General features: G+C 41.1%; 1 protein-coding gene across 1 annotated transcript; it reads left to right on the top strand.

Annotated features, from left to right (window-relative positions):
- Positions 1 to 2,359: 2,359 nt before the first annotated feature.
- On the top strand, positions 2,360 to 14,075 carry LOC306977811 (cathepsin S-like; the record flags this gene model as incomplete). Its single annotated transcript, XM_079576253.1, has 7 exons — positions 2,360 to 2,378; positions 3,359 to 3,483; positions 4,046 to 4,168; positions 11,760 to 11,903; positions 11,983 to 12,207; positions 12,292 to 12,448; positions 13,966 to 14,075. 7 exons carry the CDS (start codon positions 2,360 to 2,362, stop codon positions 14,073 to 14,075), a joined length of 903 nt encoding a protein of 300 aa, XP_079432379.1.
- Positions 14,076 to 18,917: the final 4,842 nt, after the last annotated feature.

Raw genomic sequence — 18,917 nt, forward strand, 5'->3', positions numbered from 1 at the left:
GGCTTAGATCTGAAAGCAGCTTAGTTGAAAGCGAAAGCAGTGGCTAATTTTTTATATCACTTTGCAACAACACAAAGGGCTTTATCTAGTTCTAAGAAAGTTCTAAGTAAACTAAAGTGCTCATACAGTATATCGTTGTTCCAGGGGTTAGCAGAGTCTAAGGTCAACAAGCAAAGATGTGCCAGGATGCTTTTTTTCTGAATGTGTGACAGATCTGAGTCCATGCACAAGGCTGGAAAGTTTTGTCAAACGCTTTTATTGGCTGACTGCAATATGTTTCGGGTTATACATGGTTCAGGGTTTCCATTAGCCAGCTGTAGAAAAAGACATTAAATACAATATTTCACCGAAGTGACTGACATTGATTTGTTCTGTGTTTCAGTCAGTAACATGTGGTGAGGTGTGTTGCTGGTGAGGCACATGTTGTATTGACTCCAGTATAAAGTAAATATATTTTTTTTTTGCATAAATGTGTAGCGCCGACACAGCGCCCCCTCGTATCATCAGGGATAGTGCATTGGAGGCAGGCCTCACCTCAAGCCGTTCAAAACACAGTTTAAAGTCAATGAACAGGTTAAATGTGTCGTTCTTGTGCCTGATTCTTTTTCCAGATTCAGAAAAAAACAATGTGCACAACAAAAACCCATTTACAAATGTATTTTACTTTTGGGTGTAGAAAAAAAGCCCAGAATGGGAGAGAGCGCCGAGTGAAGGAGCTGAGGGCAAGTGTGTGCGGGACGCCGGAGGCTCGCCGCAGCTCCGCCCTCTTTACACGATATCGACAACTGATAAAACATTTGATCCGTGTCATCTTCAGAAAAGGGACTTGTTTTTTATTTTGTTTCCATGATGACTGGTGAGACATGGCCTCACTTAACTCCCCTGACCGCACGTCACTGGTTTCAGCGGTGAGAGACTTTATCACTAATTTTCCACCCGAAGTCACGTTAGGCGCAGGAGGGCATTCTGCAGCCCAGCCTCGCTGTGCAGCTGATGTTGTCACATCTGGATAAGGACAGATCTGTCTCAGTTATTCTGCACATTCAGGGGGAACCAGATGTTTACATACACTTAATAAAATAGACACTTTTGCCTATTTTTTTTTTTTCTTTTCAGTGTCTCACATGTAACTAGAATGCTGTTTTAGGCCAATAAGAATAAGAAATGTTTTTACAAAGTCAGAAGTTTACATACACTAGGATTACCACACCTTTAAACAGTTTGGGAAAGCAGAATGATCCCGCTGTACCAACTCTGTGCTTTAATTGACTCATCTCGGGACATAGGTCTGACCAACTGGGTTTAGGTCCAAAGCTCGTGTCACATGCCCTTCAGACACGAGGCCGTCTTTACGCACCGGCACCGCGGCTCCACTGCCCGCTCCCTCCTCAGACACTGACCTCTCCTCACTCACACAACCCGGCCCGAACCGCCGCTTTATCCTTCACAGAACCCGGGCTCACGTACAGCGTGTGCAATTTGGAGTTTGGATGAATGAAATGCCCCACAGTTTTTATAGGCAAACCCAACCCAAGCCTCACTATTAATAAATACAGCCGACACTTGAGGCTCTTCTTAAAGTTCTAAACATGTGTTTTGAAAAGTTTGATTGATTGAATATACAGAAAGATGCCGCGTGATCAAAGAAGTATAGTTCACACTTGATTAAAACTCCTGGAGCCCGTGTCGCCTCAACACAAGCAGCTGCAGCGTCGGCCACTCCCTCTGGGTCCCTAGATTTGGGCATAACCGAACTGGAGAAAATGTGCCACAGATTCCTTATAACAAATTTGGACTGAAATCAATGAAATGTGTTTTATTTATCCCAAAAATATGAGCACTTTGGTGGCGGTGGGAGGTTCACTAAGTCACCGGCCCAGTTTAGTTTATTTTGCATTCATTTTGTCTTTCAAGATTCATACAGTTGTGGATGCTCAAAATGGAGCAGGCTGAAGCAATAAGCTTAGTAGTGGCTTCTCCATATTCAATTCAATATACATCTACACAACATCATCAATTATAAGGTCTAGATTACATTGACTTAAGATACAAACAAGTCCTTCCTGAGCTGATGATCCCAGAGAAATCTGACCCAGTAAAAATGTAATTGAAGAGCCTTGTACTACACTGAATGTAATATTGTCTTGCTGCATCTGTATAAACGCTGCTTGTATTAACTGGTGTTTGTGTGTGAGTTTTTCTTTCTGTTGCCGAAGGATAAACTCTTACCATGTTAGCGTGGTGAGTTTGTTGACCACCAACATGTCTGAAACACACCCACGCTACAAGCTTACCCCTGACCACATGACTCTGCAGTCCATATAAACAGCACGTCCCGCGTCTGAGCACAACGGCAACAATGACTTCAGCTTGGAAAGGTAAGACTCTCCCTCATGACAGAGTTACTCTCCACTTTAGGTACAGACAGAGCTCAGAAGAAGCAAATTAAAGGTTATGCTGTGCTATAATATATCGTTATTTTCTTTTCCATTTCTCTAAAGGTTTTTACGAAAACACATGACCAAAAATAAAAGGAATGAGCTTAGGCCTTAGCTTTCAAATGAAGTGTATCCCTGGCGAGAAGCTTTTAGATTAGGGTAAAGACGAACGGGAGAAAATGCGCTCAGTGAAGGTTGCTTTTTTACAGTGACTTCTTCAAAATGGCGTTATTACGGCTTTACCAACATTAACTAACAAACATTTACCAACATTAATCTAACTCTGTATTTACTTGTTTACAAAAATTTGCAAAATACATTTGGAAAATGCATTTGGATGACTTTTGAAGTTCCACATCTCCATTATTTGCTTGTTCTGAAATAATTCGCTTGTTCCCTCACACATCGGCCTTGCTATAATAATATTTTTTTTTTACTTGTCACCACATTTTGCAGATGCATCTACATCATTTTTGACAGGTCCTCTCTAATATCAAAACAAACTGAGGTGGCGCTGCTGCATCAAGATTTTGAAATTCCTAAATTGGAAATAGCCCAAAAATTTGGCAGTTCAGGTTTTTTAATGTTTTAATGTTTTAAATGTTCACCTCATGGTCTGGTTCCAGGCCCGGGGACTTTTATGGGCTTTGTACAATTACAATGTTCATTTTGCAATATGTATGTGCCCGGGACGTGCATGACGAGAGGAATGTGCAAATACAATGTTACTTTTTACAATTTATGTGTAAGAGCCCAGAATGTGCCTGAGTGTATGTACAATACAAAACAACAATGGACTGACATTTTAACATGAGTCAGGTTCTTACTGTATTTTGTCACCTGGTCACATTTATGTTGGGCATGACATTGCTCTTAAACTCGGATGAAGTGGCAACTGTAATAATGCAGCCTGTGTGCAGGTCGGACTGTGGGAGTCTGGCTGCTGGCTGTTCTCTGCGCCTCCGTTTGGGCTGAGTTGGACTCCAGACTGGACCAGCAGTGGGAGCAGTGGAAGACCACTCACCAGAAGAAATACCACAATGAGGTTTGTACAAAGGAGTCAATAGTACTATGACTTGTTAAGGTAGGGTAATCAATTCATTTTCCTAATTTTAACATGAACTCTGAATGTGATAAAGCATCATAGTGTTAGAGCAACATATATGTTGTTTTTGGAAAATAAAACCAAAAGTTACCAGCTGGCTACACTTGAATACTTTAAAGCAGAGATTGAAAACCAGTGGCTCTGGAGTTCTCCAGCCCTTTCTTGCCGCTCACCCAAAGACTTTCTACTTTTCTGCACATGTTTTTAAAGGCGTTTTCTGTTTGTTTTGAAAATGCAAACATTTAAATCAATAAATGGAGTGTAAGGGCAAAATTTGTTTTCTTTCATTATGTTTAAATATCATCATGGTTACTTCCTCTCCAGGATGAACCCCCTGAGTCACGTAGTTACAGTATCTGCACTATCTTTGAAACATATTATGTAAAAGTAGTAAGTAATAAAGGTCATGATAATACACAAATGGGTTAGTATTAATTGCTATCTACGAGTTGTACTTTGCCATAATTTAATTTTTTTTTACTTTATTGTAAATTTTGTTTAGGTGGAGGAGCTCGGGCGCAGAGCATTGTGGGAGAAAAACCTGAATGACGTCAACCATCACAACCTGGAGGCGTCTCTGGGCCTTCACACCTACACTCTGGCCGTGAACCACATGTCGGACCTGGTAATGCTCTGTCTCTGCCTGTCTTTATTGGCCTGTTTAATTATTACCTGTTAAGAACTTAAACTCTCTCCGACTCTTCAGGCTTCATGCCTCTGAACCCTAAAATGTTCTTTAAAAAACTAAAGCATTTGTAAGATTTAGCTGACTGTTTAAACTATTTGCTTCACTCTAGACTGAGGATGAAATGTTCTCTGCACCCATGAAGATTCCAGAAGACGTGACACCAACTCCTCTCAATGTCACAGAGGTAGATTTACCAGCCAGTGTGAACTGGAAAGAAAAAGGATATGTGACCAGTGTCAAAGATCAGGTAAAAACATTGTGTAATGTGACTTTGTTTACACAAAGGTAAAGGTCTCTTGTTATATCTGACCATAATGATTGTGCAGAAATCTTGTCAGTCGTGCTGGGCCTTCAGTGCAGCTGGAGCTCTGGAGGGTCTGTGGTTCAAGAAGACAAGGAAACTGGTGAGCCTCAGCCCCCAGAACCTGATGGACTGTTCAAAGCCATATGGCAGTTATGGGTGTGTCCCTGGACGTATGGATGAAGCTTTTCTGTATGTCGTTAACAATGATGGCATTGCATCTGAAGCTTCCTACCCTTATGAGGCCCGGGTAAGAACACCTTTTATGCACATGGTAAAACTATTTATCTGTGAAAGGGGCTGTGGATCATTCTGATTGTTGTGTCTTGTTTAGAATGGCGATTGTCGCTACAACTCTAATATGCGAGCAGCGACCTGTTCTTCATACAACTTTGTGCCAAAGGATGAGCTCTCTCTTCAGAAGGCAGTCGCTACTATTGGACCAATATCGGTTGGCATTGATCAAAGAACCATCAAACATTATAAGACTGGTGAGCAGATTCATATGTTGTGACTCAATCAAAGAATTCCTCATTTCTGAAACAAGTGTTAGGTCACTTTGTACATGCAAAACTCGCGTCAAACAAGTGAGAAAGCCCCACTATCCTTAAGCGGCTAGCGCTCGTGCTTTACAGCAAGAAGGTCCCGGGTTCGATTCCCACCTGGAGTGTCTGCACCTGCACCATCATTATTGACGTACCTTTGCAGTGGAAACACCTTTTGAGTCGAGTCTCGGATCTGTAATCGGGAGCTGGACTCCGCCCTGTTGTGTACACATATTAGCCATGTGAGCTCCAGATTACAGCTGCTGGACTCGATTATACCAGAGTTCTGACTCTACTCTAAAGCCAACATGGAAGCACTGCAAAGGTAAGTCTTGCCAAACAATAATGATGTTTTAGCATGTGCTGACCCTCCTCTGTGAGTGTATTTAAAATACTGCTGTGGACGTTAGCACTTTCATTTATTATGAAATCAAGGTTATGACTGTCCCACAGAGATGGTAAGGCTGTACAGTTTGACCCAATTTGATAAATTACGATCCTTCGAGCTCATTTACAGTGATGTGAGAGACGTCTGTCCCAAGTTCCGGATGTTCTCACTTGTTTGAGGCGAGCTGTGCATGAGCAAAGTGACCTAACTCGTATTTTGGAAATGAGGAATTGTAAAAACTTGTAAAGATAATGTAACTAATATTTAAAAACTGAATAATGTATGAAATCAAAAACTGTTCTTCAGATGGATTAGTTTAATTCATAAAGCATGTCATTATATACTGCATACGTTTTTCTTTATTTTCAGGTGTGTTCACCAAACCATGTGGAAAAACGGTCAACCATGCAGTGCTGCTCGTAGGTTATGGCAGAGATGAAGCTGCTAACCTGGACTACTGGCTGATCAAAAACTCGTGAGATACTTTCACTAAGCTTCTAGTACTACACTTAACAAAAATATAAATACTTTTGTTGTTTGCGCTGCTTTTTATGGGTGAACTATAGATGTGTAACTTGAAAATCTCGCACACCATGTCACGCAACATTTTGGTCACTGACCGTCATCAGGCTTGAAGACGGCCCATTCTGCTTTGTCTTCTAAAAGCTCAGGGACTGCCCCCAACAAACAGTGTCCAATCAGGAACGACCACACATAGTGCCAGAACACCCAACAATCACAAATATCATCCCTTTACAGCACAAGCTCAAGTTCTCTAGATGATGCACAAAAGATGCACACGTGATGCGGATGGGGAACCTTTTTAGGGGTGGATGAGTGATAAAAGTCAGACGTTTTTGTAGTATTGTGACACAGGGCATCGTTCCCGTTCGGTATTGGCGTAAGGAGGGTCTGCACGTTAAGCGAGCTTCTGCCCAGAGAGAATACTGAGTGAACCAGGAAGTCTCTTCAGTTATGGCCCCTCCTGTGTTTGAACAGGGCGGGTGCTTAAACATGTCAGAGCAATATTGATGCGGTCTCATCAGCATCTTGATGTGAGGTGGGATGGATTCTCTCAGCAAAAGAGAACAGATTTGGACAGATTTGACATTATCTGAGAGAAACTGCCTGTTGTATATTGTGTATATAGAAAATGTCTTTGAGTTCAGCTTTTCCGTCTACATTAGACACTTTACATCAAAGAACCACTCAACCATTCACACTCTCATTCATATAGTAAATGGCGGCAGATGGTTTTGTAAACTTACCTTTTCTATGAATTTCCTCTCTCTCTAGTTGGGGAACTGGATGGGGAGAACAGGGCTACATGAAACTGGCACGCAACCAGAATAAAATGTGCGGCATCTCTGAGTATGCAGTCTACCCCGTGTAAACACCGAGACAAACATACAACCACTTATCTGCTTTCTTGTCATTTTATGCAACTGTGGAGCACTTTGAATTGCCTTGTGTATGAATTGTGCTCTCCAAATAAACTTGCCTTTCCTTGCCTTGCCATTGTAATATCACGATAAGTGTTTCATCATTAAAGGACATCAGCATCAAATATTCTTTGTGTTACTGTTGTTGTGTTTGCATCTTACTTTAGACGGATATGTTTATCTGGAGCTTTGCCCTCCATCACATAACGGTGTCGGTTGCAGCAGGACACAATTCAGGTGCACAGTTTTGGAAAAGAACGTAACAGGACAGCACGAGAGAGGAACCCAAGTCTGTTGTTACACATAATGTGTTAGAACTGTGCAAAACTAGACTGAGGACTTGAATGTTTCATCTTCAGAATGTGTCCACTGGTGAGCTGCCATCTGGTCATTGGTGTTGAAAATTAAGCATAATAGCTATATATTCATGACAGCAATGCAGCAACTGTATGGAGCTATAGCTCGTGCCAAAGTGACAATCAAAGTGTAAAGGCTTAGACCTGAAAGCAGCTTAGTTGAAAGCGAAAGCAGTGGCTAATTTTTTATATCACTTTGCAACAACACAAAGGGCTTTATCTAGTTCTAAGAAAGTTCTAAGTAAACTAAAGTGCTCATACAGTATATTGTTATTCCAGGGGTTAGCAGAGTCTAAGGTCAACAAGCAAACATGTGCCAGGATGCTTTTTTCTGAATGTGTGACAGATCTGAGTCCATGCACAAGGCTGGAAAGTTTTGTCAAACGCTTTTATTGGCTGACTGCAATATGTTTCGGGTTATACATGGTTCAGGGTTTCCATTAGCCAGCTGTAGAAAAAGACATTAAATACAATATTTCACCGAAGTGACTGACATTGATTTGTTCTGTGTTTCAGTCAGTAACATGTGGTGAGGTGTGTTGCTGGTGAGGCACATATTGTATTGACTCCAGTATAAAGTAAATATATTTTTTTTTTTGCATAAATGTGTAGTGCCGACACAGCGCCCCCTCATATCATCAGGGATAGTGCATTGGAGGCAGGCCTCACCTCAAGCCTTTCAAAACACAGTTTAAAGTCAATGAACAGGTTAAATGTGTCGTTCTTGTGCATGATTCTTTTTCCAGATTCAGAAAAAAACAATGTGCACAACAAAAACCCATTTACAAATGTATTTTACTTTTGGGGGTGGAAAAAAAGCCCAGAATGGGAGAGAGCGCCGAGTGAAGGAGCTGAGGGCAAGTGTGTGCGGGACGCCGGAGGCTCGCCGCAGCTCCGCCCTCTTTACACGATATCGACAACTTATAAAACATTTTGATCCGTGTCATCTTCATAAAAGGGACTTGTTTTTTAGTTTGTTTCCATGATGACTGGTGAGACATGGCCTCACTTAACTCCCCTGACCGCACGTCACTGGTTTCAGCAGTGAGAGACTTTATCACTAATTTTCCACCCGAAGTCACGTTAGGCGCAGGAGGGCATTCTGCAGCCCAGCCTCGCTGTGCAGCTGATGTTGTCACATCTGGATAAGGACAGATCTGTCTCAGTTATTCTGCACATACAGGGGGAACCAGATGTTTACATACACTTTATAAAATAGACACTTTTGCCTATTTTTTTTTTTTCTTCAGTGTCTCACATGTAGCTAGAATGCTGTTTTAGGCCAATAAGAATAAGAAATGTTTTTACAAAGTCAGAAGTTTACATACACTGGGATTACTACACCTTTAAACAATTTGGGAAAGCAGGATGATCCCGCTGTACCAACTCTGTGCTTTAATTGACTCATCTCGGGACATAAGTCTGACCAACTGGGTTTAGGTCCAAAGCTCGTGTCACATGCCCTTCAGACACGAGGCCGTCTTTACGCACCGGCACCGCGGCTCCACTGCCCGCTCCCTCCTCAGACACTGACCTCTCCTCACTCACACAACCCGGCCCGAATCGCCGCTTTATCCTTCACAGAACCCGGGCTCACGTACAGCGTGTGCAATTTGGAGTTTGGATGAATGAAATGCCCCACAGTTTTTATAGGCAAACCCAACCCAAGCCTCTCTATTAATAAATACAGCTGACACTTGAGGCTCTTCTTAAAGTTCTAAACATGTGTTTTGAAAAGTTTGATTGATTGAATATACAGAAAGATGCCGCGTGATCAAAGAAGTATAGTTCACACTTGATTAAAACTCCTGGAGCCCGTGTCGCCTCAACACAAGCTGCTGCAGCGTCGGCCGCTCCCTCTGGGTCCCTAGATTTGGGCAAAACCGAACTGGAGAAATTGTGCCACAGTTTCCTTATAACAAATTTGGACTGAAATCAATGAAATGTATTTTATTTATCCCAAAAATATGAACACTTTGGTGGCGGTGGGAGGTTCACTAAGTCACCGGCCCAGTTTAGTTTAGTTAGTTTATTTTACATTCATTTTGTCTTTCAAAATTCATACAGTTGTGGATGCTCAAATTGGAGCAGGCTGAAGCAATAAGCTTAGTGGCTTCCCCATATTCAATTCAATATACATCTACATAACATCATGAATGATAAGGTCTAGATACATTGACTTAAGATACAAACAAGTCCTTCCTGAGCTGATGATCCCAGAGAAATCTGACCCAGTAAAAATGTAATTGAAGAGCCTTGTACTATACTGAATGTAATATTGTCTTGCTGCATCTGTATAAACGCTGCTTGTATTAACTGGTGTTTGTGTGTGAGTTTTTCTTTCTGTTGCCGAAGGATAAACTCTTACCATGTTAGCGTGGTGAGTTTGTTGACCACCAACATGTCTGAAACACACCCACGCTACAAGCTTACCCCTGACCACATGACTCTGCAGTCCATATAAACAGCACGTCCCGCGTCTGAGCACAACGGCAACAATGACTTCAGCTTGGAAAGGTAAGAATCTCCCTCATGACAGAGTTACTCTCCACTTTAGGTACAGACAGAGCTCAGAAGAAGCAAATTAAAGGTTATGCTGTGCTATAATATATCGTTCTTTTCTTTTCCATTTCTCGAAAGGATTTTACGAAAACACATGACCAAAAAAGTAAGGAATGAGCTTAGGCCTTAGCTTTCAAATGAAGTGTATCCCTGGCGAGAAGCTTTTAGATTAGGGTAAAGACGAACTGGAGAAAATGCGCTCAGTTAAGGTTGCTTTTTAACAATGACTTCTTCAAAATGGTGTTATTACGGCTTTACTAACATTAACTAACAAACATTTACTAACATTTATCTGACTTTGTAATTACTCGTTTACAAAAATGTGCAAAATACTTCATGCATTTAGAAAATGCATTTGGATAACTTTTGAAGTTCCACATCTCCATTATTTGCTTGTTCTGAAATAATTCGCTTGTTCCCTCACACATCGGCCTTGCTATAATAATATTTTTTTGACTTGTCACAACATTTTGCAGATGCATCTACATCATTTTTGACAGGTCCTCTCTAACATCAAAACAAACTGAGGTGGCGCTGCTGCATCAATATTTTGAAATTCCTAAATTGGAAATAGCCCCAAAATTTGGCAGATCAAGTTTGTTACTTTTTGGCCGTCATCTGTGAGTTTTCCTAAATGTTCACCTCATGGTCCGGTTCCAGACCCGGGGACTTTTATGGGCTTAGTACAATAACAATGTTCATTTTTGCAATATGTATGTGCCCGGGACGTGCATGACGAGAGGAATGTGCAAATACAATGTTACTTTTTACAATATATGTGTAAGAGCCCAGAATGTGTGTGAGTGTATGTACAATACAAAACAACAATGGACTGACATTTTAACATGAGTCAGGTTCTTACTGTATTTTGTCACCTGGTCACATTTATGTTGGGCATGACATTGCTCTCGGATGAAGTGGCAACTGTAATAATGCAGCCTGTGTGCAGGTCGGACTGTGGGAGTCTGGCTGCTGGCTGTTCTCTGCGCCTCCGTTTGGGCTGAGTTGGACTCCAGACTGGACCAGCAGTGGGAGCAGTGGAAGACCACTCACCAGAAGAAATACCACAATGAGGTTTGTACAAAGGAGTCAATAGTACTATTACTTGTTAAGGTAGGGTAATCAATTCACTTTCCTAATTTCAACATGGACTCTGAATGTGATTAAGCATCATAGTGTTAGAGCAACATATATGTTGTTTTTGGAAAATAAAACCAAAAGTTACCAGCTGGCTACACTTGAATACTTTAAAGCAGAGATTGAAAACCAGTGGCTCTGGAGTTCTCCAGCCCTTTCTTGCCGCTCACCCAAAGACTTTCTACTTTTCTGCACATGTTTTTAAAGGCGTTTTCTGTTTGTTTTGAAAATGCAAACATTTCAGTCAATAAATGGAGTGTAAGGGCAACATTTGTTTTCTTTCATTATGTTTAAATATCATCATGGTTACTTCCTCTCCAGGATGAACCGCCTGAGTCACGTAGTTACAGTATCTGCACTATCTTTGAAACTGTTTTTGATCATATCAAAAACAGTTACATATTGTGTAAAAGTAGTAAGTAAAAAAGGTAGTATTAATTTCTATCTACGAGTTGTACTTTGCCATAATTGAAAATATTACTTTATTGTAAATGTTGTTTAGGTGGAGGAGCTCGGGCGCAGAGCATTGTGGGAGAAAAACCTGAATGACGTCAACCATCACAACCTGGAGGCGTCTCTGGGCCTTCACACCTACACTCTGGCCATAAACCACATGTCGGACCTGGTAATGCTCTGTCTCTGCCCGTCTTTATTGGCCTGTTTAATTATTCCCTGTTAAGAACTTAAACTCTCTCGGACTCTTCAGTCTTCATGCCTCTGAACCCTAAAATGGTCTGTAAAAAACTGAAACATTTGTAAGATTTAGCTGACTGTTTAAAGTATTTGCTTCACTCTAGACTGAGGATGAAATGTTCCAACCCTCTGCACCCATGAAGATTCCAGAAGGCGTGACACCAACTCCTCTCAATGTCACAGAGGTAGATTTACCAGCCAGTGTGAACTGGAAAGAAAAAGGATATGTGACCAGTGTCAAAAATCAGGTAAAAACATTGTGTAATGTGACTTTGTTTACACAAAGGTAAAGGTCTCTTGTTATATCTGACCATAATGATTGTGCAGAAATCTTGTCAGTCGTGCTGGGCCTTCAGTGCAGCTGGAGCTCTGGAGGGTCTGTTGTTCAAGAAGACAGGGAAACTGGTGAGCCTCAGCCCCCAGAACCTGATGGACTGTTCAAAGCCATATGGCAGTTATGGGTGTGTCCCTGGACGTATGGATGAAGCTTTTCTGTATGTCGTTAACAATGATGGCATTGCATCTGAAGCTTCCTACCCTTATGAGGCCCGGGTAAGAACACCTTTTATGTACATGGTAAAACTATTTATCTGTGAAAGGGGCTGTGGATCATTCTGATTGTTGTGTCTTGTTTAGAATGGCGATTGTCGCTACAAATCTAATATGCGAGCAGCGACCTGTTCTTCATACAACTTTGTGCCAACGGATGAGCTCTCTCTTCAGAAGGCAGTCGCTACTATTGGACCAATATCGGTTGGCATTGATCAAAGAACCATCAAACATTATAAGATTGGTGAGCAGATTCATATGTTGTGACTCAATCAAAGAAATCATCATTTCTGAAACAAGTGTTGGGTCACTTTGTACATGCAAAACTCGCGTCAAACAAGTGAGAAAGCCCCACTATCCTTAAGCGGCTAGCGCTCATGCTTTACAGCAAGAAGGTCCCGGGTTCGATTCCCACCTGGACGGGGCCTTTCTGTGTGGAGTTTGCATGTTCTCCCCGTGTCTGTGTAGGTTTCCTCCGGGTACTGTGGTTTCCCCAACCATAAAAACATGTATATGTATATGTATATGTATATGTATATGTATATGTATATGTATATGTATATGTATATGTATATGTATATGTATATGTATATGCATATGTATATGTATATGTATATGTACAATAGGCCAGAATGAATGATGTGTGTGAATGAATGATGGTGATAAGAGGGACCGTTGGCGCAGATGTGTGACGCTGCGGCCGCGCTTTTTTCAGTCTCCCCTAGGAGAAACTGAAGCTACACATGTAGCTCACCGCCACAGAGGATGGAGTTAAGGTACAATTCAGTCTCATGTAAAGGGACGTTTCCCTCTCATGACGTGATTGGGTGATGTGCCAACTATCCTTGGAATAAAATTTACGCCATTCGGAACTTGGGACAGACGTCAGTCAAACATCATTGTAAATGAGCCAGAACTGAAGAAATATTTGCGTGACAGGGAAATCACAGTCTAAAAGCATCTCAGTTTATCATATTGGGTCATACTGCATGGCCAAACCATCTCTATAGAACACTCATAACCTTGATTCCATAATAAATAAATAAATAAATAGGCTAATTGTAATGCATTTGCTAATGCTAACGTCCACAGAAGTTTATAAATACACTCACTGAGGAGTGTCTGCACCTGTTAAAACATCATTATTGACGTACCTTTGCAGTGGAAACATGTCACCTTTAGAGTCGAGTCTCGGATCTGTAATCGGGAGCTGGACTCCGCCCTGTTGTGTACAAATATTAGCCATGTGAGCTCCAGATTACAGCTGCTGGACTCGATTTTACGAGAGCTCTGACTCTACTCTAAAGGCGACATGGAAGCACTGCAAAGGTAAGTCTTTCCAAACGATAATGATGTTTTAGCATGTGCTGACCCTCCTCTGTGAGTGTATTTAAATACTGCTGTGGACGTTAGCACTTTTATTTATTATGAAATCAAGGTTATGACTGTCCCACTGAGATGGTAAGGCTGTACAGTTTGACCCAATTGGATAAATTACGATCCTTCGAGCTCATTTACAGTGATGTGAGAGACGTCTGTCCCAAGTTCCGGATGTTCTCACTTTGTTTGAGGCGAGCTGTGCGTGAGCAAAGTCACCTAACTTGTATTTCGGAAATGAGGAATTGTAAAGACTTTTTAAGATAATGTAACTAATATTTAAAAACTGAATAATGTATGAAATCAAAAACTGTTCTTCAGATGGATTAGTTTAATTCATAAAGCATGTCATTATATACTGCATACGTTTTTCTTTATTTTCAGGTGTGTTCACCAAACCATGTGGAAAAACGGTCAACCATGCAGTGCTGGTCGTAGGTTATGGCAGAGATGAAGCTGCTAACCTGGACTACTGGCTGATCAAAAACTCGTGAGATACTTTCACTAAGCTTCTAGTACTACACTTAACAAAAATATAAATACTTTTGTTGTTTGCGCTGCTTTTTATGGGTGAACTATAGATGTGTAACTTGAAAATCTCGCACACCATGTCACGCAACATTTTGGTCACTGACCGTCATCAGGCTTGAAGACGGCCCATTCTGCTTTGTCTTCTAAAAGCTCAGGGACTGCCCCCAACAAACAGTGTCCAATCAGGAATGACCACACATAGTGCCAGAACACCCAACAATCACAAATATCATCCCTTTACAGCACAAGCTCAAGTTCTCTAGATGATGCACAAAAGATGCACACGTGATGCGGATGGGGAACCTTTTTAGGGGTGGATGAGTGATAAAAGTCCGACGTTTTTGTAGTATTGTGACACAGGGCATCGTTCCCGTTCAGTATTGGCGTAAGGAGGGTCTGCACGTTAAGCGAGCTTCTGCCCAGAGAGAATACTGAGTGAACCAGGAAGTCTCTTCAGTTTTGGCCCCTCCTGTGTTTGAACAGGGCGGGTGCTTAAACATGTCAGAGCAATATTGATGCGGTCTCATCAGCATCTTGATGTGAGGTGGGATGGATTCTCTCAGCAAAAGAGAACAGATTTGGACAGATTTGACAATATCTGAGAGAAACTGCCTGTTGTATATTGTGTATATAGAAAATGTCTTTGAGTTCAGCTTTTCCGTCTACATTAGACACTTTACATCAAAGAACCACTCAACCATTCACACTCTCATTCATATAGTAAATGGCGGCAGATGGTTTTGTAAACTTACCTTTTCTATGAATTTCCTCTCTCTCTAGTTGGGGAACTGGATGGGGAGAACAGGGCTACATGAAACTGGCACGCAACCAGAATAAAAAGTGCGGCATCTCTGAGTATGCAGTCTACCCCTTGTAAACACCGAGACAAACATACAACCACTTATCTGCTTTCTTGTCATTTTATGCAACTGTGGAGCACTTTGAATTGCCTTGTGTATGAATTGTGCTCTCCAAATAAACTTGCCTTTCCTTGCCTTGCCATTGTAATATCACGATAAGTGTTTCATCATTAAAGGACATCAGCATCAAGTTCTCTGTGTTGTGTTTGCATCTTACTTTAGAAGGTTTATCTGGAGCTTTGCCCAGCGAAGGCAGTGACTATTTTTTATATCACTTTGCAACAACACAAAGGGCTTTAGCTAGTTCTCAGTAAACTAAAGCGCTCATGTTTATATACAGTATATTGTTATTCCAGGGGTTAGCAGAGTCTACGGTCCACAAGCAAACCTTTTTATTGATTGATTGCAATATGTTTATGGTTATACATGGTTCAGGGCTTCCTTTTGCCAGCTGTAGAAAAACACATTAAATACAATATTGTGACTGACATAAAGTGTTTTTGAGACAAATATTAAAAAAGGTTCAATTTTACAAAGTCTTTGTGCTTTGTCACATTTTCCAAGCAAACAGCAAACTACAGGTTATAAAAGTAAATACTTTTAGTCGAGAGGGGCCGGGTTTAGAGGCGCTTCCTTTGGCCAGTGAATGGGAGAGAGCGCTGAGTGAAGGAGCTGAGGGCAAGTGTGTGCGGGACGCCGGAGGCTCGCCGCAGCTCCGCCCTCTTTACACGATATCGACAACTTATAAAACATTTTGATTAAAATCATCTTCAGAAAAGGGACTTGTTTTTTCATTTTAGTTTGTTATCATGATGACTGGTGAGACATGGCCTCACTTGCCTCCCCTGACCGCACATCACTGGTTTCAATGGTGAGAGACTTTATAGCTAATTTTCCACCCAAAGTCACGTTAGGCGCAGGAGGGCATTCTGCAGCCCAGCCTCGCTGTGCAGCTGCTGCTGTCACATCTGGATAAGGACAGCGTTTACCTCCTGTCTGAGTTACTCTGCACATACCGTGGGAACCAGATGTTTACACTTTATAAAAAGACACTTTTGCCTTTTTCTTTTCACAGTCTGACATGAAACCAGAATGCACTTTTATTTCTTAGGCCAATTAGAAAAAAATATATATATTCACTAAATGCCAGAAGAATGAGAGATAGAATTTTAAGAAATGTTTTTGTTACTTTTTACAAAGTCAGAAACACACGGCAGTGTAGTGAATAGCACAGGATACCACAGAGTCATAAAAGTCCTGGGCTTTGATTCTCAGAAGGACCTCAGTCTCCTCAGAAGGACCTCAGTCTCCTCAGAAGGACCTCAGTCTCCTCAGAAGGACCTCAGAATCAAAGCCCACACTTCATGTTCATGGATGGATTCTCCTTCTTCATAAAAATTGCTTCTTTCACTCCTCTTTCAAAACAACATTTTTCTTTAGCTAAAATGTGACCTCTCTGTCCTCAAAGGAGTGGTTGGTGGCTTTGAGGTGGAGGTGAACAGCAGACTGAGATGTTGATAAAGCCTCTTCTGTTTTGTTTTCCAACATAATGTTCTTTGCATTCCTCTTCTTTGCAAAGAATAGAGTAAACCACGTGTTTTGTGGCTTTGTTTGTGGCTGAGGGTTTTGTCTTTAGGATGAACTATTTTTTAGTGTTCACTGGCTTGTGATCCACTGGAATCCTGTGTTGTGTAAAAAGTCTGTGAAGAGACCCCAGCTACATACGGCAAGGAGACTTCCTTTCTTCTGGGCTCTGTAGTCTGTCCTGTTCTTTAGGTCTTCTTGTCCTTTGTGTTTTAGTGAAAGACCAGTGAGAATAGCCACAGCCTGAGAAGGGCTCTCTGGACATGCTGCTCCTCTTTGGTCTTTCCTTCTGCACAGGTGGGCACCTCTTTAGCTCTGTGTTGGAGCGTCCTCATGACCCCTAGTTTGTGCTCCAGCAGATGGCTGAATTCAACATCAGACCTGATGTTTAATTCCATGCTGTACCTGCAATCAGAATTACATACATTTAAGTAAAATGTGAAAGACAAGTATGGCTAAACATGTTAAAAAGAAGCTTTTAGATTTGGGTAAAACCGAACTGGAGAAAATGTGCTTGGTTAAAAGCTTGAGGTAAGAGGTTAAAAAAAGAAAGATGAAGATATAATGTGTTTCTCAGTTAAAGTTTGAGCTCACAGTGATCAGAATGAACGATAGGAAGCCTCCGTTTCTCAGAACTGATACAATCGTCCTGTGGCATCACTTTTTACCCAAAGCATTTATCTCAGATCAGATCTTTTCTAAAGTTAAAGTGTGTTTCTCTAAACACTTTAAACAGATAAACTCTGTCATAAATGTGGAATCAAAAAAACCTGCTCAAAATGCTTGTTTTGTCTTTCACACATTTGTTTAAACCTGGTCCTCGTTTCTCTTTGGGTTCATTCACACTGAACCTCTCAACTCCCACCTGAACCGAGCACATTTGAGCTCAGATTCTTCTAAAAGCTTCTTGAAAATAAGCACCAAAAGAGCAATGAAAATGAGACACAAACAAAGATGAAAACGCAAAAAAAGCAACCAAAGCAAAAGAGATTTCCTTCAGTTATATCTGAAGGAAAAACAAACAGAATCACTCAAATTAGAGCTACTTTTAAAGCTACAGTATTTACTGTGATATTCATGCCCATACATTTTTCCGTTTTACCTTGGATCAGTAATTATATGCTTTATATACTTGAAGTCAAATAGAACATTTATCAGTAAGTTACAGCATATGCAGAAAAGTGTAAAGCATAAAGATAAATCTCCTTCCTCTCTCGGGACAGGCACAAACCTTATAGAAAGTCACTAATCTTGTTTTAAACTTCTGAAAACGCCCCCCCCCCCCCCCTCCTCACACCGCACGTCAGGTGCTTTATTCCCTCCAACAGTGCACAGTCAAATATTTCTATCCAGATGATGTGTGATCAAAGGTACAAATCACCAAAAAGCTGGACTTACACATACAGTGCACTAAAGTTAAAGATTAACGCTAGAAACGGAAAGAAAACACTTGATCTCCCGATTAAACGCTTCTGAAACGGACGCTCTTCTAGTTGACCCAACGAGCTCTTTATACCAGTGTTCATTTTATCAACTAAAATATTTTAGTCATCATTTTAGTCAAAGTAATATTTCGGCGGACTAAATTTGGACTGAAACTAAATTAAACGTTTTTCATAAGACTAAAACTATGACTAAAATGTCCAGATAGTTTCGCCGACTAAAATATAATAACATTTTCGTCAAACAAAATTTTAAAATGAATACTGTATGTTACGACATGTTGACTGCCACGACACTTAATAATATGGATTATAATTATTATATAATGATCATATGATGAGGGTAAATTCTGTCCAAAGATTTGGGTGAAGGAACTGAACATATCGCCTAACGTTATTCTTTCACAGTTTCCTTATAACTGTCTCGAACTACATTCAACAAAACATTTCTGGCATGTGTGGTTAGCAAGTTAAATGTAGCCTATTTGATTTATTATACGTGATAAATATTATTTTAAAAAAGCCAGACTGATACTCCATGTTAAGAGATACATGGGGATACAGTCTGGAATTGTGTGATTTGAATCTCGCTGACTCCTGCAAAACCAGGCAGAGCCAATCATAGCGCGGGAGGTGGGAGTTAACAATGCGTCATCTTCCGCGTCAGGATTTCCCATAAACACCTGCGCTCCTCCCGCAATTGAAACAGTGAAGATGGCAGCGACCGCGATACAGCGATATTTTACCAGTGCCCTTTCTTCTGTTTTAAATGAGCTGGACTTGCCGTCAAAGCCACAGCAGAAGCTGCTCTGAGGGCTTTCACCGGAGCATTTACTCGACTACACGTGTGGACTACAAACAATCATGGCGCAGGACATGAACGCAAAGCGTAAGTCGCTTTGTGTTTGATTGGTTCGCT

The sequence above is a fragment of the Gobius niger genome, assembly GCF_951799975.1.
Source record: "Gobius niger genome assembly, chromosome: 18".
In the NCBI taxonomy this organism is placed as follows: domain Eukaryota; kingdom Metazoa; phylum Chordata; class Actinopteri; order Gobiiformes; family Gobiidae; genus Gobius; species Gobius niger.